The sequence below is a fragment of the Coregonus lavaretus genome, assembly GCF_964263955.1.
Source record: "Coregonus lavaretus genome assembly, chromosome: 17".
NCBI classification, from domain to species: Eukaryota; Metazoa; Chordata; class Actinopteri; order Salmoniformes; family Salmonidae; genus Coregonus; species Coregonus lavaretus.
In genome coordinates, this window is record NC_140004.1 from 28,239,223 (window position 1) to 28,260,347 (window position 21,125).

Genomic DNA, 21,125 nt, shown 5'->3' on the forward strand with positions numbered 1-21,125 from the left:
ACAGGAAATCTGACTTTCAGGAAGTAGACTTTGAGATTTTTTTTGTCGCCATCTACAGTAGTAAGTCGAGAGAAAGTGAAGGTTACTTTCATGAACAAAAGTGTATGCTAGGTAGCTGCGTCTATCATTATAAACCGAACTTTTTCATTGGCCAAAGTCTACGTTTCAGGTAGGCCTAATTTTACAGTCACTACTCACGATCGAAAGGTGAGAGGTCCTCGCGGTAGTTGTGCTACATTACAGTAGCATCGGGGAAGCCTAATGCCAGCTGTAGTCTTCTATAATAAGCGGAAAACAGCAACTAGAAAGCTTGTGATGTTTATAAACACAATATAAGCATACTTTTATTTTTTATAAATCGAAACACACACACAGAAACTATCCGCATTATACTGCTGTGCTGCTGCTTTATAAAGAATACATTTTATGTTCTCCTGTAGCCTGCTGACAATCAGTGTTGTCATTTCAGTGTTGATATAATGTAGCCTATTATGTATTCAGAGAGAACAGCTATGGGATGTTGAGCTAGTAACCCTGTCATTATAGTGCAAGTAGTAGCCGAAGTTACTTGTTACCATATATTTAGAAATAAATACGGCCTGCTTGCTACTACCTTCAGTGCCCCAAAGGTCCAGACATGCTTTAGTTAGGCCTACATACAGTGTCCATACAGGCAAATAATGCTGTAGTACATTTTTTTCCAGATCCTGTGTTGTTGTGTGGCTGAGGTCAGGACTATCTGAGGACCATGAGTTGCGTTCCCCTGCAGCAGCAGCAGAGCTGTGGCTCCTGGGAGCTGAAGGAACGCCTGGGGACCGGGGGCTTCGGGAACGTCACCCGATGGCAGAACAAGGTAATAATAATATAATAATAATATGCCATTTAGCAGACGCTTTTATCCAAAGTGACTTACAGTCATGTGTGCATACATTTTTACGTATGGGTGGTCCCAGGGATCGAACCCACTACCCTGGCGTTACAAGCGCCATGCACTACCAATTGAGCTACAGAGGACCACCCATACAATTCATGTGTGTATTTTGTTACCTTTAACTTTTACCATATTTTTTGTGTTTGCAAAGGTGCTATGCTATCACGTATAAGCTGCCTCAGTGGTGGCATTTTTTATACTTCTTACTGTCATCAGATAGCCTACGACCTATGCTGCTGCACACCTAGCAGAACCTGTGGAGGCCCCCACATTAATATCTGATGTAATATTACATTCCCTCATCATGAATGCTTTAAATTTAACTTACAGGAAATACACTCAGCTTTATCCTGTCACCTGGCCCATCCTCCCTGGCCTATGACATCACAGGATGAGAGGGACGTAGATGTACAGTCAAGTTCTTCCAAACCAATCTCGACAAACCATTTCTGTATGGACCTCGCTTTGTGCATGGGGGCATTGTCATGCTAACACAGGAAAGGGCCTTCCCCAAACTGTTGCCACAAAGTTGGAATCACAGAATCAAACCCAGATTAGTCCGTTGGACTGCCAGATGGTGAAGCGTGATTCATCACTCCAGAGAACGTGTTTCCACGGTTCCAGAGTCCAATGGCGGCGAGCTTTACACCACTCCAGCTGACGCTTGGCATTGCGCATGAAAGATCTTAGGCTTGTGTGCGGCTGCTCGGCCATGGAAACCCATTTCATGAAGCACCTGACAAACAGTTCTTGTGCTGACGTTGCTTCCAGAGGCAGTTTAGAACTCGTGTTGCAACCGAGGACAGACAATTTTTACGCGTTACACGCTTCAGCACTCGGCGGTCCCATTCTGTGAGCTTGTGTGGCCTACCACTTCACGGCTGAGCCGTTGTTGCTCCAAGACGTTTCTACATCACAATAACAGCACTTACAGTTGACCGGGGCAGCTCTAGCAGGGCAGAAATTTGACGCACTGACTTGTTGGAAAGGTGGCATCCTATGACGGTGCCATGTTGAAAGTCACTGAGCTCTTCAGTAAGGCCATTCTACTGCCAATGTTTGTCTATGGAGATTGCATGGTGTGTCCTCGATTTTATACACCTGTCAGCAACGGGTGTGGTGAAATAGGCGAATCCACTAATTTGAAGTGTGTCCACATACTTTTGTATATATAGTGTAACTTCGGTCTGTCATAGGAAATGGAGGGAAGGGCATGAGGTGCTCTGGCATTGTGTTCATGGTACTTCCTCTGCTACTTTCTGAATCACTGGTGATGATGCCATCCGTTACTTCCTGGATTGTTGAGGATGCCATCTTAATACCCCAAATAAACAATAAGCTGGTCGTACAGCTCATTATGTGTTGCCCAGAGTTGAAGTGTTAATTGTTTATTATTGCAACTCGCTTTTGGCTGGGCTCCCTGCCTATGCCATTAAACCCCTACAACTCATCCAGAACGCTGCAGCCCGTCTGGTGTTCAACCTTCCCAAGTTCTCTCACGACACCCCGCTCCTCCGCACACTCCACTGGCTTCCAGTTGAAGCCCGCATCTGCTACAAGACCATGGTGCTTGCATACGGAGCTGTGAGGGGAACGGCACCTCCGTACCTTCAGGCTCTGATCAGTCCCTACACCCAAACGAGGGCATTGCGTTCATCCACCTCTGGCCTGCTGGCCCCCCTACCTCTGCGGAAGCACAGTTCCCGTTCAGCCCAGTCAAAACTGTTCGCTGCTCTGGCACCTCAATGGTGGAACAAGCTCCCTCACGACGCCAGGACAGCGGAGTCACTCACCACCTTCCGGAGACACTTGAAACCCCACCTCTTTAAGGAATACCTTGGATAGGATAAAAGTAATCCTTCTACCCTCCCCCTACCCAACCCCCCCCCCAAAAAAAATATAATATATATATAGTGGGGAGAACAAGTATTTGATACACTGCCAATTTTGCAGGTTTTCCTACTTACAAAGCATGTAGAGGTCTGTCATTTTTATCATTTACATTTTAGTCATTTAGCAGACGCTCTTATCCAGAGCGACTTACAGTTAGTGAATACATATTTTTTTATACTGGCCCCCCGTGGGAATCGAACCCACAACCCTGGCATTGCAAACGCCATGCTCTATCAACTGAGCTACATCCCTGCCGGCCATTCCCTCCCCTACCCTGGACGACGCTGGGCCAATTGTGCGCCGCCCATGAGTCTCCCGGTCGCGGCCGGCTGCAACAGAGCCTGGATTCGAACCAGGATCTAGTGGCACAGTTAGCACTGCGATGCAGTGCCTTAGACCACTGCGCCACTCAGGAGTTATCATAGGTACACTTCAACTGTGAGAGACGGAATCTAAAACAAAAATCCAGAAAATCACATTGTATGGTTTTTAAGTAATTAATTTGCATTTTATTGCATGACATAAGTATTTGATACATCAGAAAAGCAGAACTTAATATTTGGTACAGAAACCATTGTTTGCAATTACAGAGATCATACGTTTCCTGTAGGTCTTGACCAGGTTTACACACACTGCAGCAGGGATTTTGGCCCACTCCTCCATACAGACCTTCTCCAGATCCTTCAGGTTTCGGGGCTGTCGCTGGGCAATACGGACTTTCAGCTCCCTCCAAATATTTTCTATTGGGTTCAGGTCTGGAGACTGGCTAGGCCACTCCAGGACCTTGAGATGCTTCTTACGGAGCCACTCCTTAGTTGCCCTGGCTGTGTGTTTCGGGTCGTTGTCATGCTGGAAAACCCAGCCACGACCCATCTTCAATGCTCTTACTGAAGGAAGGAGGTTGTTGGCCAAGATCTCGCGATACATGGCCCCATCCATCCTCCCCTCAATACGGTGCAGTCGTCCTGTCCCCTTTGCAGAAAAGCATCCCCAAATAATGATGTTTCCACCTCCATGCTTCACGGTTGGGATGGTGTTCTTGGGGTTGTACTCATCCTTCTTCTTCCTCCAAACACGGCGAGTGGAGTTTAGACCAAAAAGCTCTATTTTTGTCTCATCAGACCACATGACCTTCTCCCATTCCTCCTCTGGATCATCCAGATGGTCATTGGCAAACTTCAGACGGGCCTGGACATGCGCTGGCTTGAGCAGGGGGACCTTGCGTGCGCTGCAGGATTTTAATCCATGATGGCGTAGTGTGTTACTAATGGTTTTCTTTGAGACTGTGGTCCCAGCTCTCTTCAGGTCATTGACCAGGTCCTGCCGTGTAGTTCTGGGCTGATCCCTCACCTTCCTCATGATCATTGATGCCCCACGAGGTGAGATCTTGCATGGAGCCCCAGACCGAGGGTGATTGACCGTCATCTTGAACTTCTTCCATTTTCTAATAATTGCGCCAACAGTTGTTGCCTTCTCACCAAGCTGCTTGCCTATTGTCCTGTAGCCCATCCCAGCCTTGTGCAGGTCAACAATTTTATCCCTGATGTCCTTACACAGCTCTATGGTCTTAGCCATTGTGGAGAGGTTGGAGTCTGTTTGATTGTGTGTGTGGACAGGTGTCTTTTATACAGGTAACGAGTTCAAACAGGTGCAGTTAATAAAGGTAATGAGTGGAGAACAGGAGGGCTTCTTTAAGAAAAACTAACAGGTCTGTGAGAGCCGGAATTCTTACTGGTTGGTAGGTGATCAAATACTTATGTCATGCAATAAAATGCAAATGAATTACTTAAAAATCATACAATGTGATTTTCTGGATTTTTGTTTTAGATTCCGTCTCTCACAGTTGAAGTGTACCTATGATAAAAATTACAGACCTCTACATGCTTTGTAAGTAGGAAAACCTGCAAAATCGGCAGTGTATCAAATACTTGTTCTCCCCACTGTATATATATATATATATATACAGTGAGGGAAAAAAGTATTTGATCCCCTGCTGATTTTGTACGTTTGCCCACTGACAAAGACATGATCAGTCTATAATTTTAATGGTAGGTTTATTTGAACAGTGAGAGACAGAATAACAACAAAAAAATCCAGAAAAACGCATGTCAAAAATGTTATGAATTGATTTGTCTTTTAATGAGGGAAATAAGTATTTGACCCCTCTCATGACTTAGTACTTGGTGGCAAAACCCTTGTTGGCAATCACAGAGGTCAGACGTTTCTTGTAGTTGGCCACCAGGTTTGCACACAACTCAGGAGGGATTTTGTCCCACTCCTCTTTGCAGATTTTCTCCAAGTCATTAAGGTTTCGAGCCTGACGTTTGGCAACTCGAACCTTCAGCTCCCTCCACAGATTTTCTATGGGATTAACGTCTGGAGACTGGCTAGGCCACTCCAGGACCTTAATGTGCTTCTTCTTGAGCCACTCCTTTGTTGCCTTGGCCGTGTGTTTTGGTTCATTGTCATGCTGGAATACCCATCCACGACCCATTTTCAATGCCCTGGCTGAGGGAAGGAGGTTCTCACCCAAGATTTGACAGTACATGGCCCTGTCCATCGTCTCTTTGATGCGGTGAAGTTGTCCTTTCCCCTTAGCAGAAAAACACCCCCAAAGCATAATGTTTCCACCTCCATGTTTGACGGTGGGGATGGTGTTCTTGGGGTCATAGGCAGCATTCCTCCTCCTCCAAACACGGCGAGTTGAGTTGATGCCAAAGAGCTCGATTTTGGTCTCATCTGACCACAACACTTTCACCCAGTTCTCCTCTGAATCATTCAGATGTTCATTGGCAAACTTCAGATGGGCTTGTATGTGTGCTTTCTTGAGCAGGGGGACCTTGCGGGCGCTGCAGGATTTCAGTCCTTCACGGCATAGTGTGTTACCAATTGTTTTCTTGGTGACTATGGTCCCAGCTGCCTTGAGATCATTGACAAGATCCTCCCGTGTAGTTCTGGGCTGATTCCTCACCGTTCTCATGATCATTGCAACTCCACGAGGTGAGATCTTGCATGGAGCCCCAGGCCGAGGGAGATTGACAGTTCTTTTGTGTTTCTTCCATTTGCGAATAATCGCACCAACTGTTGTCACCTTCTCACCAAGCTGCTTGGCGATGGTCTTGTAGCCCATTCCAGCCTTGTGTAGGTCTACAATCTTGTCCCTGACATCCTTGGAGAGCTCTTTGGTCTTGGCCATGGTGGAGAGTTTGGAATCTGATTGATTGATTGCTTCTGTGGACAGGTGTCTTTTATACAGGTAACAAACTGAGATTAGGAGCATTCCCTTTAAGAGTGTGCTCCTAATCTCAGCCTGTTACCTGTATAAAAGACACCTGGGAGCCAGAAATCTTTCTGATTGAGAGGGGGTCAAATACTTATTTCCCTCATTAAAATGCAAATCAATTTATAACATTTTTGACATGCGTTTTTCTGGATTGTTTTGTTGTTATTCTGTCTCTCACTGTTCAAATAAAGCTACCATTAAAATTATAGACTGATCATTTCTTTGTCAGTGGGCAAACATACAAAATCAGCAGGGGATCAAATACTTGTTTCCCTCACTGTATATATATATATATATATATATATATATATTGTAAAGTGGTTGTCCCACTGGCCATCATAAGGTGAATGCACCAATTTGTAACTCGCTCTGGATAAGAGCGTCTGCTAAATGACGAAAATGTAATGTAAATGTAAAATGTATGTGACTATTATACTTCAGACAGGCTTTACGTTGCGTAGGCGCTTTACGTTGCGTCAGGCCTGTCTCTTTCTGTGTACTGTGTGTATTGTAACAGCATTGTAAGTGTGTTTGTGTGTGTGTTTATGTGTGTGTGTCTAATCCTACGTGTGTGTTGTTGTGTAGGACACAGAGGAGCAGATAGCCATTAAGCAGTGTCGTCAGGAGCTGAGTGAGAGGAACAGAGAACGCTGGTGTCTGGAAATACAGATAATGAAGAGGTGAGAGACTTTTTCCCACCAAACTTTTTTGTCTACGAAAACGTTTTATTTTTATTTACCGATCTTAAGGGACTTGCATCGTGCGAGCAATATGGCAATGGGTCCACTTAGCTTTACAATGGGTTTAGGGTAGCTGTAGACCAATCCATTTGCGTCATATCTGCCAACACAGCAGGGGAAGGGATATGGATGGCTATGGAGTACAGTAAGACAGGAAGTTGGCAGTGTGAATCCAACAAATTAGCCTTATTACCAAATCACCAATTGGGATTACGTTACGTATATCCCACTTGAGCCTGTCTTACTCACAGCATCACTCAATATTACACAGCATCACTCAATATTACACAGCATCACTCAATATTACACAGCATCACTCATATGCTGCTGCTACTCTGTTTATTATATATCCTGATTGCCTAGTCACTTTTACCCCTACCCACATGTACATACTGTATTACCTCAACTACCTCTTACCCCTGTACATTGACTCGGTACTGGTACTCCTTGTATATTGCCTCGTTATTGTGTTACTATCTCCTTTTTTATTTACAAAATATTTTTCTTACTTTTTAACGCTGCATTGTTGGGAGCGGGCTCGTAAGTAAGCATTTCACTGTAAAGTCTACACCTGTTGTATTTTGCGCATGTGATTTGATTCGATTTATTTGTAACGAAACATTCAGGGAGATTTGCATGTTTCACAATGCCTATTTGCTTTGTTCTCTCTGCTATTAGCATCATGCCTCAGCTTGCCTTCTGTCGTAGAGAAAGGCCACATAAGATGTCACGGCACATTCCATGACACTGACACTTTTTATGGCCCCTCATTTGTTTTGCAGTCCACATTGGGGCAGGAAAAAACAACAACAGAACAATTGTTTTATTCAGCTGTAGTAAAAATGAGCAATGACATTAAAAAGACATGAAAGCTGGGTCTATTTCAGTCTGTGGGTTCTGTGTTGGTCATTTGGCACAGGATAGGTAGTGTTCCACCAGCTCATCTTGGCTGTGGTGCCAGTGGTACTCCTGTTGGCGAGTAGCGCTGTGTGGGGGGGTGACAATTTGTCTTGGTGTCAGAAGGGGTGGGAAGGGGGGGGGCTAATTCTTGGTGGTCAAGTTGGGTGTGGGTGTGGAGAGGTAATTTGCCAGTGTGTGTATTTTTGTATGAATGTGTGAGGATTTCTTGTTGTCAGGTCATGCTTTAACGAGTGTGTTGTTGTCAGACAGACGTGGTCTCAACCACAACCCTCTCTTGTACCCAAGCACTGCTAAGCCACACACACACACACCGTCATAGCCTTGCCCATGCAAAGTTTAAACCCAAAGTTCAATGTAATAACATCAGATTTTCAGCCAAGGTCAACTGAAGCCCTTAAATGTTGAGTCAAAGTCAGCTTCAGGTTTTTTCTTTTGTGTGTGTGTGTGTGTGTGTGCAGTGCAGTGCAGGCATGAAAGCCTTTGATAGAGTCACACTTTTACAAACACCTTATAACACCTCACACACACCCCACTACATCATACATTTACAGACACCCCATAACTGCACACACACTGCCCAGCGGACGTCAGTTAACCTTACAGAAGTCACTAGAGATTTTCAATTTCCAGTCATACATTTTTCACTATACTGGCTCACACCGTGTCCAGTGGTGATGGGTTGTTATGATATTCTGATAATGTTTGGGTTAGCAATCAGTTACTTCTCAGACTACCATTATGAGACTAAAACACACAATGACTGTACATTGTCTGCTGACTGATGATGACCTCATGACTATTTATTATCCCAGTGATTACCATCATCTGTATCACCTAACCACTTGCATATTAGGTACAGTAATATAGTGAAATTGTTTTCACAGGTTTTTATTGGACGGTTTTAGGACAGTTCAGCCTGGACAATCAGAAACACATTTATACATTCTACAGTGATGCAACAGTACATAACTGTCTCTCTCCTACCCTCTGTCTTTTTCTCTCTCTCTCTCTCTCTCTCTCTCTCTCTCTCTCTCTCTCTCTCTCTCTCTCTCTCTCTCTCTCTGTCTCTCTCTCTCTCTCTCTCTCTCTCTCTCTCTCTCTGTCTCTCTCTCTCTCTCTCTCTCTCTCTCTCTCTTCTCTCTCTCTCTCTCTCTCTCTCTCTCTCTCTCTGTCTCTCTGTCTCTCTCTCTCTCTCTGTCTCTCTGTCTCTCTCTGTCTCTCTCTGTCTCTCTCTGTCTCTCTCTCTCTCTCTCTCTCTCTCTCTCTCTCTCTCTCTCTCTCTCTCTCTCTCTCTCTCTCTCTCTCTCTCTCTCTCTCTGTCTCTCAGACTGGACCATGTGAACGTGGTAGCAGCGAGGGAGGTTCCTGAAGGACTGCAGTCCTCCTTACGCATCCACGATCTACCTCTACTGGCCATGGAGTACTGTCAGGGAGGTGACCTGAGGAAGGTGTGTTATATACACACACACACACACACACACACACACACACACACACACACACACACACACACACACACACATACACACACACAAACACACAGCCTTATGCTGTTCATGTTTCTCCTGTGTGTGTGTGTGTTTCTCCAGTATCTGAACGTGTTGGAGAACTGCTGTGGAATGAGGGAGGGTTCCATCCTTATTCTGCTACGGGACATATGTGAGTAGTAGCTCTAATGCATTGCATTTACACAGGGATTTTGACCAATTCTCAAAGTGTCAGACATGGTGTCTGTGTCAAATGCCAGCAGTTTGGCCATGTTCCACGTTCCTGATGGTGACATCACAGAGCCACTTCCTGTGAGGTGACAGTTAATGTATGATCAACTTCCTGTTGGATGGAGTAAATGGGCATGGCCTGTGTGTGTCACACACACTCCTGTCTGTCTGACTTTTAGAGTGACATCATCAACAACCCTAACCACGGGCCAGTCACCATTGACACCACTCACACATAGTGTGATGGTTTGATTCCTGCATAGGCCACATGTACTGAAAATATGTGTTTACTGTGAGTTTCTTGCTTTGGTAATAGCGTCTTCTAAATGATTATCTTATTACATGTATATTACATAGTGAAGACAAGCCAGGAAGTCCAGTGAACCCACAAACATGTATTTTCATTTTCATCATCGAGTAGGCCTTTTTAGATGCTCGACAGTTGCTGAACTTGCTTTAACTGCTGACACATTTCAGATACATTTTGTCTAAACTTTGATAGTGTTTTCCATTCACCCTGTTTACCTTATACATTTAGCAGACACTCTTATCCAGAGCGACTTACAGGAGCAATTAGGGTTAAGTGCATTGCTCAAGGGCACATCGACAGATTTTTCACTGGCATGACATGACCAGACATGACCATACTAAATATGAAACTGCAAGTCTTCATAAGCTAACCGCAAACTTCCTGATATTCATAGGCACACATCGTCACACTCACACCAAATCATAAATCATCTTATACATGCACACAGATATGCGAGAGCAGGACTGTGTACAGACTTCTACACTTGAACACACTCACACCATACTCACAGGAGGAAACACGCATAAATAAACAAACACACACACGCTCAGGGATGCATATATAAATCCATAGATCTCACATCTCTGAGAGCAGGCACAGACAGATAGGTGCAACACTTGAAATGCAGACATGCAAAACATTATCATACTCAAGTAGTAACACACACCCACTCAAATCATTCCTCTTCCTGTTGAACTTTGGTGGGCACTTCCTGCTGATGAGAGTTTTACAATGTACCACCCGCCGAGCCCTGACACACACACTCACATACAGGGGCATTGGGGTTACGGGATCCGCATCATTTAACACTCTTAGCCAACTCACTCACCAGTCACCCATTGATGCAGGATGTTAAGTGACCATGCCAATCAACCCTACAGCACAGAGACAAAGGCCAGACTCTTACTGGACATCAATGACACAGTATGTTGAATCACACAGTACCATGCACAAGTGCCCCCCCCCCCACACACACACACACACGGCTGTATCATTAGTCTCGGACTCATTACATTTCCAGAGTGGTCAGGTTGCTTTTCGATGCCCTATTAGCAGTGTAATGTAATGCCAAATGATTCACCCCCTAAATGATGCTGATGCTCTCCTCTGATTAGTCTGTATTGACAAGAGAAAGCAGGAAAGAAGCCCAGGATCCTATTTGATTACATGTTTGATTAAAATACCAGGATACTGTTTGATTACACTGGGTTGTGACTGGATAGCTTGGTTTTGTTTATTCTTTCTCTCTCTCTCTCTCCCCCTTCTCTCTCTGTCTCCTAGCCTCTGCTCTGACCTACCTCCATAAGAAGAGGATCATCCACAGAGATCTAAAGCCAGAGAACATCGTCCTACAGCAGGGAGAGAAGAGAGTGAGTCTCCCTGTGTGATTTTAGAAACTGAACTCTTTGCAGTCACTCCCAGACAAATGCCTTGGCTTTGGCTCAACAGGCTAACATGATCTTGAATATGGGTTCATGACCTGCCTAATCACAGAACCACAAACCACTGCAAACGCCAAAACCAACAGACACCCACCCTCTGTAATAGTTCTTACCTTGCCCAATATGTCTCCATCTAGTTAATAATGCAATATATACCATCCATCCCTAAACTTCTCAATAGGATTGCATGGACAGAAATCTAGTTATATAACTAACTAAGGCCAGACATATTAAAACAAGTTGTTGCTAAATGTTTATGTATACGCCCTTGTATTGTTTGATAGCATTATATGAAGGGTACGGCACAAAACACACATATTTCTTTCTGGTTTAAATTGACCGTAAATGATTTTTATTGTGAAATGTTTCACACACAATAGCAATACTAAACGCCCTCCTGGTGACGGTGTGTGTTTGGAGTACAGTGCTTGCTTTGAGAAGTAGGGGCCGTAGAACTATTATATGAAACGGTTCTTAAAGGCAGTAGAGCACCAAAGTAGTTATTTGATATTTATTAGTTAATTATATGTTATGTAGTTACTGTTTTACCATGTCATTTCTTAGTTAATACTAGGAATACGCCATACATCGTGAAATTAAGCATAACCCGTGACACTGTTATCTCTTCCTCTCTCTGTAGTTGATCCATAAGATCATAGATCTGGGCTATGCCAAGGAACTGGACCAGAACAGTCTGTGTACCTCATTCGTTGGAACACTGCAATACCTGGTGTGTGGTGCTACTGTGGCTAACACTTATTCTATCTGTTATATTTGTATATCTCTGTGGTAGTATCAGAGATATACATTTACTAGGAATTATCTCACTTTCCCTCTCTGTTCTTTTATCTCTCATAGGTTCTTCTTTTTCATAGCAATTTTTCACAGTTCTTCTCCCACTCCCCTTCCTGTCTCTCTCTCTCCCCGCTTTCTCTCTCTCGCTCTATCTCTGTCTATCTCTATCTCTCTCTGTCTATCTCTATCTATTTCTCTCTCTCTATGTCTATCTCTATCTCTCTTTCTCTCTCTCTCTCAGGCTCCAGAGCTCTTGGAGAGACAGAAGTATACAGTGACCGTGGATTATTGGAGCTTTGGAACATTGGTGTTTGAGTGCATTACTGGGTTCCGCCCCTTCCTGCCAACCTGGCAACCCGTGCCCTGGTACTGCCACACACAAACGAACACACACTCACTACGCACACACACACACACACACACACACTAGACACACCCACTACAAACACACACACACACCCTCCAGCTAAACCTCTTATTGTTCTTTCCCCTGTTAGAAACACGGACCCATTGTTGCTTTATCCTGCTGTGTTCAACCTTGAGCTACAATAATAAACCTGTTGAATGGTATTCCTAAAGGGTGGTATGTTTGGTTATGATAGACCACACTCCAGACTCAAGTTATACTGTAATATGATTATATTTCAACACGCTATCAAAGACCTAAAGAACAAGGGGAAATGTGTGTGTACTGCCCATGTGGGCCTCTGTGGCCAGCGTTGACAAGACTGGCATGGCCAAGCTTGCATTCCCTATGTGTGTGTGTGTGTGCGTGTGTGTTTGTCTGTGTGCAAGCATGTGAATGTATATCTTATCGTTAGCAATCTAAGCAATTGAAATAGAAAAATACTAATTATCTGTTCTCCTCCCCCTCATCTCTCTCTCTGTCTCATTCGCTCTCTCAGGCATAATAAGGTGAAGTTGAAGCAGGATCATGACATTGTGGTTTATGAGGACCTGACAGGGGAGGTGCGCTTCTCTAAACACCTGCCCCAGCCCAACAACCTCAACACGTGAGTCACTACACCGCCACCTGGGGCCATTTCTCCTTGCCAATAAAGTACTTTCAATTTATTAAGACATGAGATAAGTCATTTGATCATTTGGGTGAATTATTCCTCATTGTGTGTGTGTGTGGTAGTCTGTTGTTGGGCCGTCTAGAGAGCTGGCTGCAGCTGATGCTGAGGTGGTCTCCCCAGGAGAGAGGCAAGGCAGACCCCCAGACCACCTCCTCAGACTGCTTCTCTCAGCTAGAGACTATACTGGGGCTGAAGGTACACGACACACACACTCTCTTTAATTCAGTACACATCTCTCTCACAGGATCCTTGGTTGGCAAGACACTGGGTTGTAATGGAAGGATTTGTTTTGTTGATTCTTTCTCTCTCTCTCTCGCTCTCTCTCGCTAGCTGGTTCACGTATTGAACATGGTGTCTGCTAAAATCTTCACCTACTCTGTCTCGGCCAATGAGAGCGTGGCTGATCTGCAGCAGCGAATCGGGTGTGACACCAACATCCCTCCAGCAAATCAAGAGCTACTGTTGGAGGCAGGACTAGCTCTGGAGCCACAGGGCGAGGCGGGGCAGTGTGCCATCGACTACACTGTAATCTATCTGATGTTGACACATAATCTATAATCCAATCAAAATGTGTTTCATATAGCATGTCGGACAGAGTAGTCAAGATATTGCAGGTGTAAAGGATAATAAGAAGTATTCACGTATCTTTACTCTCTCTCTCTCTCTCTCTCTCTCTCTCTCTCTCTCTCTCTCTCTCTCTCTCTCTCTCTCTCTCTCTCTCTCTCTCTCTCAGGAGATAGACGGGAGGAGGACAGACCTTCCTCTGGTGTTTCTGTTTGACCGTTCCTCCTGCAGCTACGAGCCCCAGTTCACCCCCCGCAAAATGCCAGAGAACATACGCTTTGTCCGTGAGTTCACACACACACTAATGCTAAGAAAAGTGAAAGATATCAATGAAAAGTGGCCATCTCTCACAACTGTCTCTACCTTCTACATGTGAATATGTGAGCATTCTGTTATACACTGGAACTGTCTCTCTCTCTTTTTCTCTCTCCCTCTCAGAGACGGACCCTAAGCACGTGTTGACCTACAGTCCTCTGAGGAGGACCTGGGGCCAGGCCTGGGACACCATCCGCACCCTGAAGGAGGATTGGCAGAGGTTACAGCAGGGACAGAAAGCTGCCCTGTAAGACTCAAAAACATACTTATTCTATCCGGGGAGTCAAATGTCAAATACTTAAAGAGCTGTTGATTTAGCTTGCCTGGTACAATGAAAGTCACGGAATAGTCCCAAAACTCTCTCTCTCTCTTTCTACCTCTCTTTCTTTATTTCTCTCTCTCTCTCTTTCTATCAGTATGAGTTTGCTGAGACACAACAGCTCCCTGTCGAAGCAGAAGAATGAGATGGTGTCTATGAACCAGAGGCTGACGGCCAAACTAGACTTCTTCTCTACCAGCCTGCACATAGACATGGACAAATACCAGGAGCAGAGAGCTACAGGGATAGGTAGGCTACTGGATACACAGGTACTGTAATGTACAGGGGTCACAACTGGAATATATCAGGACCAGACAACAGCCATAGTATATGTTTATGACTGCCCCAGACTGCAACTCAGCATGGATAGGTTGACTATATATTGACTGAGTGTACAAAATATTAGGAACACCTGCTCTTTCTGTGACATAGACTGACCAGGTGAATCCAGGTGAAAGCTATGACACCTTATTGATGTCACCTGTTAAATCCACTTCATTCAGTGTAGATGAAGGAAAGGAGACAGGTTAACCTTTTACTGCAGTGGGCTAAATCAGGGTCACACAGAGTGATTCTTGGTAGTCTTAAACAAATCTACTTTGAAACAAAAGTATACACCTCACACACATCGTTATGGGCTTAAGAAAAAGAAGACGCCTGTACCATGTCAGATATAGAGTTGAAATGTATTACATTTTGAGTTTGCATCCCAATATTACACTTGATATACATCACAGAAGACAGAACTATAACAAAACTCTGACATAGAAACACCAGATTTTCGTCCATTTTTTAAAACTAATCTTTATTAATGATGAAATTATGAAAAATATGAATAACAGGCCAAAGAGGGCGCTTTTGGTCATTGACTGCAGTAAAGGGCTACAGGAGTTTTAATTCTTGAGACATGGATTGTGTATGTGTGCCATTCAGAGGGAGAATGGGCAAGACAAAAGTTTTAAGTGCCTTTGAACGGGGTATTGTAGTAGGTGCCAGGCGCACTGGTTTGAGTGTGTCAAGAATTGCAACGCTGCTTTGTTTTTCACGGTCAACAGTTTCCCGTGTGTATCAAGAATGGTCCACCACCCAAAGGACATCCAGCCAACTTGACACAACTGTGGGAAACATTGGAGTCAACATGGGCCAGCATCCCTGTGGAATGCTTTCGACACCTTGTAGAGTCCACGCCCTGACGAATTGAGGCTGTTCTGAGGGCGAAAGGGGGTGCAACTCAATATTAGGAAGGTGTTCCTAATGTTTTGTACACGCAGTGTATATTCCACACTATAGTACTAGACTAGTGTAATGTAACGTGTTCTGTCTCTAGCCTCTGAAAAGCTGCTGGGTGTGTGGAGGGAGATGGAGCAGACTGCAGTCAGCTGTGGCCAGGTAAGTGTGCGTGCCTGCCTTCCTATCTGTGTGTGTGTGTGTTTGTTTGTGAGTGTGTGTGTGTGTAAGTAAATATGTTTGTTTGTGTTGCAGGCAGAGAGGGTGACAGAGCTGGAAGAGGAGATGATGCTCCTCCAGACAGACATCGTGGACCTCCAGAGACAACCGTGGAGGAGTGGAGAGGCCCTGGACACACTGTAAGAGACAGACAGAAACATCTCAACAGACCAGTCTTTAATCCAGAACAAGATCTATAAATGCATCTAAGCAGTTTACCCTGTCAGCTGATCCCTGGCCTTTAGTGAGCTAAAACTTGAACTGTTCCTTCTATTTTCTCCTCTCCTCGTTCGGCTACAGTGAGGGGAAGGCCATGGAGTTGTTCCGTAAGCTGAGAGAGAAACCCAGAGGTTGGTTTACCACTTTTCCATTCGTGACGATTTACCATCACAGTATAGACTTCTGCTGTCTACTTGTGATTCTGAGAACATGTCATTATAGACTAGAAAACTTCCTCTCTCACTTCCTCTCTCCCTTCTCCCGCTCTCTCTCTCTCTTCCCTCCCTCTCTCCAGACCAGAGGTGTGGGGGGGACAGTCAGGAGGTAGTGCGTCTGGTGGTCCAGGCCGTCCAGTTCTACGAGAGGAAACTCAAAGACTTCTACACACACCTCAGGTGTCCATGCACACACACTCACACTTACACACTCACACACACACACACACACACTAGTCTACACACACCTCAGGTGTCCATGCACACTCACACACACACACACACACACACACACACACACACACACACACACACACACACACACACACACACACACTAGTCTACACACACCTCAGGTGTCCATGCACACACACTCACACACACACACACACACACACACACACTAGTCTACACACACCTCAGGTGCCGTTACATATACATACATTTGCGTTTTTTCACTCTCCCTGTAGTAAGACGTGTGTTTGTGTTGCAGTAAAACAGTGGTGTGTCGTCAGCGTGTGCTGGAGCTGCTACCCCGTGTAGAGGGCGTGGTACAGAGGATGGCTGAGAGTGAACAGGTCCTGATGAATCTACAGGAGAGACGACAAAAGGAACTATGGAACCTGCTTAAAGTAGCCTGTGTAAGTGCACACACAAATACATACAGAAACACGGACACACACACACATACACACACACACTCCTGATCAGTGTGTATCCTTCGTTGTTATTCAGAGTAAGGTGCGCAGCCCGGTGAGTGGGAGTCCTGTGGATGCGGGACGTTCTTCCTCCTCCGTTCCCCCTCTACTGACCCCCAGACCCAGCCTACAGCAGCTGTGAGTACACCCACACATACACACACACAACCACACACACCTCCTTCAGGTGGACAGACGGCTGGACACAGACAGACAGACAGACAGACAGATAGATAGATAGATAGATAGATAGATAGATAGATAGATAGATAGATAGATAGATAGATAGATAGATAGATAGATAGATAGATAGATAGATAGATAGATAGATAGATAGATAGATAGATAGATAGATAGATAGATAGATAGATAGATAGATAGATGGATGAATGTGTTTATGATGGTGTGTGCTCTTCTCTGTAGTGAGTTGGTGTTTTGTGTGTATTTGAAGTGTGTCTGAGACTGCTTGCATGTGTGTGTGTGTTTCAGGGATGAGTCTCTATTGGTGATCGAGGAGAGCAGGACGTTTGAGAGTCGACTACAGAGCCTGCTACAGGAGACCATCCAGGAGTCGGAGAGCGATATGCAGGTACACACACATACAGTGGGGAAAAAAAGTATTTAGTCAGCCACCAATTGTGCAAGTTCTCCCACTTAAAAAGATGAGAGGCCTGTAATTTTCATCATAGGTACACGTCACCTATGACAGACAATTTGAGAAAACAAAATCCAGAAAATCACATTGTAGGATTTTTAATGAATTTATTTGCAAATTATGGTGGAAAATAAGTATTTGGTCACCTACAAACAAGCAAGATTTCTGGCTCTCACAGACCTGTAACTTCTTCTTTAAGAGGCTCCTCTGTCCTCCACTCGTTACCTGTATCAATGGCACCTGTTTGAACTTGTTATCAGTATAAAAGACACCTGTCCACAACCTCAAACAGTCACACTCCAAACTCCACTATGGCCAAGACCAAAGAGCTGTCAAAGGATACCAGAAACAAAATTGCAGACCTGCACCAGGCTGGGAAGACTGAATCTGCAATAGGTAAGCAGCTTGGTTTGAAGAAATCAACTGTGGGAGCAATTATTAGGAAATGGAAGACATACAAGACCACTGATAATCTCCCTCGATCTGGGGCTCCACGCAAGATCTCACCCCGTGGGGTCAAAATGATCACAAGAACGGTGAGCAAAAATCCCAGAACCACACGGGGGGACCTAGTGAATGACCTGCAGAGAGCTGGGACCAAAGTAACAAAGCCTACCATCAGTAACACACTACGCCGCCAGGGACTCAAATCCTGCAGTGCCAGACGTGTCCCCCTGCTTAAGCCAGTACATGTCCAGGCCCGTCTGAAGTTTGCTAGAGTGCATTTGGATGATCCAGAAGAGGATTGGGAGAATGTCATATGGTCAGATGAAACCAAAATATAACTTTTTGGTAAAAACTCAACTCGTCGTGTTTGGAGGACAAAGAATGCTGAGTTGCATCCAAAGAACACCATACCTACTGTGAAGCATGGGGGTGGAAACATCATGCTTTGGGGCTGTTTTTCTGCAAAGGGACCAGGACGACTGATCCGTGTAAAGGAAAGAATGAGTGGGGCCATGTATCGTGAGATTTTGAGTGAAAACCTCCTTCCATCAGCAAGGGCATTGAAGATGAAACGTGGCTGGGTCTTTCAGCATGACAATGATCCCAAACACACCGCCCGGGCAACGAAGGAGTGGCTTCGTAAGAAGCATTTCAAGGTCCTGGAGTGGCCTAGCCAGTCTCCAGATCTCAACCCCATAGAAAATCTTTGGAGGGAGTTGAAAGTCCGTGTTGCCCAGCGACAGCCCCAAAACATCACTGCTCTAGAGGAGATCTGCCTGGAGGAATGGGCCAAAATACCAGCAACAGTGTGTGAAAACCTTGTGAAGACTTACAGAAAACGTTTGACCTGTGTCATTGCCAACAAAGGGTATATAACAAAGTATTGAGAAACGTTTGTTATTGACCAAATACTTATTTTCCACCATAATTTGCAAATAAATTCATAAAAAATCCTACAATGTGATTTTCTGGAAATATTTTTCTCATTTTGTCTGTCATAGTTGACGTGTACCTATGAGGAAAATTACAGGCCTCTCTCATCTTTTTAAGTGGGAGAACTTGCACAATTGGTGGCTGACTAAATACTTTTTTTCCCCACTGTACACTTACACACACACACACACACACACACACACTCTCTCTCACAAACACACACACACACACACACAGGGTGGTAAAAACATACAACCCTCTCTGGCTGTCTTTGTCTCCTAGTTGCTGAGAGAGTGGACGTGGCTGAGTGAAAGACAGGACCTTTCCTCTGATCTTTCCTGATTCTACTGGTTCCCTCGGAGGAGGCAGGAGTTTCCCCTAGCTACTGATACAGGGTCAGATATGATGTCATCCCCATAATTGTCATGTTAAGGATTGGAGTTAGAGTAATCTGATCCTAGACCTGAGGTTAAGGGACGATTCTGTCTCAAGCTGATGTCAAACAGAAGAGCCGTCCCATTCCAGACCCCCTGTTGTGGTCCTCTGCTGCTGCTGTGTGGTAGGGAAGACTTGCTGCAACAGAGTGCATCGCACAATTTGACATTGACTCTTGGGGGTGGCCCAAAAATAATGGATTGAGCCAACATTGATATTTTCCAGGCTCATTGGGGTGCCTACATTAACATGCGCAATACCGCTGTAATCTATATCCTGGTGTATTGGAGTCATCTAATCCTGCTCTAAAGGGTGTAGGTTTGAATGAGGAAAATGGATGTTGACCACTGGCATAGCTGTATTTCAAAATCAAAACCAGTAATCTCACTGGTTGTCCTCCTCACTAAAGTCCTGGTGGTACTGGTTCTAAAAAAGTCTGGTCTGGACCCTGGTGATGATTCCTAATCTTTCAAATGTTTTTTTATGCTTGCCACAAAATATTCTCTGACCAAGGTTTTAGCTGTAGCTTGTATATTCAGTTACCATACTCAGGGTTCTCCCCAAAAAATTTAAAAGAGGCGCTGCGCCCCCCTTATGGACTGGCTGTGCCACTATGTAAAAACATAAATATTTTGTACTTTATTTGTTATCATATAGGGCACATTTTTGCTCTAGATTGCAGGAAATGGCAGTTACAGGTGTTAAAAAACGCAAAAATCTTTGAGTCCAAGGTTGGCACTGCCCCCCTCCGGGCCTCCCCCAGCTGTACTCGGCAGCACCACCTTGTTAAAAAATCCTGGGGAGAACCCTGCATACTGTAACAGTTAGTAGAACCGGGCTTTTGGGGGAAAACGTTTTAGAAACTGTACATTTTATAATGCCTTATGCTGGATCTCTACAGTGGGGAAAAAAAGTATTTAGTCAGCCACCAATTGTGCAAGTTCTCCCACTTAAAAAGATGAGAGAGGCCTGTAATTTTCATCATAGGTACACGTCAACTATGACAGACAAAATGAGAAAATAAAATCCAGAAAATCACATTGTAGGATTTTTAATGAATTTATTTGCAAATTATGGTGGAAAATAAGTATTTGGTCAATAACAAAAGTTTCTCAATACTTTGTTATATACCCTTTGTTGGCAATGACACAGGTCAAATGTTTTCTGTAAGTCTTCACAAGGTTTTCACACACTGTTGCTGGTATTTTGGCCCATTCCTCCATGCAAATCTCCTCTAGAGCAGTGATGTTTTGGGGCTGTCGCTGGGCAACACAGACTTTCAACTCCCTCCAAAGATTTTCTATGGGGTTGAGATCTGGAGACTGGCTAGGCCACTCCAGGACCTTGAAATGCTTCTTACGAAGCCACTCCATCGTTGCCCGGGTGGTGTGTTTGGGATCATTGTCATGCTGAAAGACCCAGCCACGTTTCATCTTCAATGCCCTTGCTGATGGAAGGAGGTTTTCACTCAAAATCTCACGATACATGGCCCCATTCATTCTTTCCTTTACACGGATCAGTCGTCCTGGTCCCTTTGCAGAAAAACAGCCCCAAAGCATGATGTTTACACCCCCATGCTTCACAGTAGGTATGGTGTTCTTTGGATGCAACTCAGCAGATGCAACTGTCCTCCAAACACGACGAGTTGAGTTTTTACCAAAAAGTTATATTTTGGTTTCATCTGACCATATGACATTCTCCCAATCCTCTTCTGGATCATCCAAATGCACTCTAGCAAACGTCAGACGGGCCTGGACGTCTCGCACT

The 21,125-nt window shown here is 44.6% G+C and overlaps 1 protein-coding gene across 1 annotated transcript in view; it reads left to right on the forward strand.

The window, feature by feature from the left end:
- The window catches only part of ikbkb (inhibitor of nuclear factor kappa B kinase subunit beta), a 22,112-nt gene continuing 987 nt past the window's right edge, over positions 1 to 21,125 (forward strand). The window contains exons 1-22 of the mRNA XM_084181299.1: positions 1 to 169; positions 705 to 853; positions 6,693 to 6,787; positions 9,096 to 9,216; positions 9,358 to 9,427; positions 11,078 to 11,166; positions 11,879 to 11,968; positions 12,275 to 12,399; positions 12,939 to 13,046; positions 13,175 to 13,307; positions 13,443 to 13,637; positions 13,846 to 13,960; positions 14,115 to 14,238; positions 14,408 to 14,559; positions 15,638 to 15,699; positions 15,793 to 15,896; positions 16,057 to 16,106; positions 16,271 to 16,370; positions 16,684 to 16,831; positions 16,926 to 17,026; positions 17,378 to 17,477; positions 19,206 to 20,298. Coding sequence (XP_084037425.1) covers positions 749 to 853; positions 6,693 to 6,787; positions 9,096 to 9,216; positions 9,358 to 9,427; positions 11,078 to 11,166; positions 11,879 to 11,968; positions 12,275 to 12,399; positions 12,939 to 13,046; positions 13,175 to 13,307; positions 13,443 to 13,637; positions 13,846 to 13,960; positions 14,115 to 14,238; positions 14,408 to 14,559; positions 15,638 to 15,699; positions 15,793 to 15,896; positions 16,057 to 16,106; positions 16,271 to 16,370; positions 16,684 to 16,831; positions 16,926 to 17,026; positions 17,378 to 17,477; positions 19,206 to 19,265 — 2,247 coding nt within the window. The 5' untranslated portion in view covers positions 1 to 169; positions 705 to 748 and the 3' untranslated portion in view covers positions 19,266 to 20,298. The remainder of the gene's footprint in view (positions 170 to 704; positions 854 to 6,692; positions 6,788 to 9,095; positions 9,217 to 9,357; positions 9,428 to 11,077; positions 11,167 to 11,878; positions 11,969 to 12,274; positions 12,400 to 12,938; positions 13,047 to 13,174; positions 13,308 to 13,442; positions 13,638 to 13,845; positions 13,961 to 14,114; positions 14,239 to 14,407; positions 14,560 to 15,637; positions 15,700 to 15,792; positions 15,897 to 16,056; positions 16,107 to 16,270; positions 16,371 to 16,683; positions 16,832 to 16,925; positions 17,027 to 17,377; positions 17,478 to 19,205; positions 20,299 to 21,125) is intronic.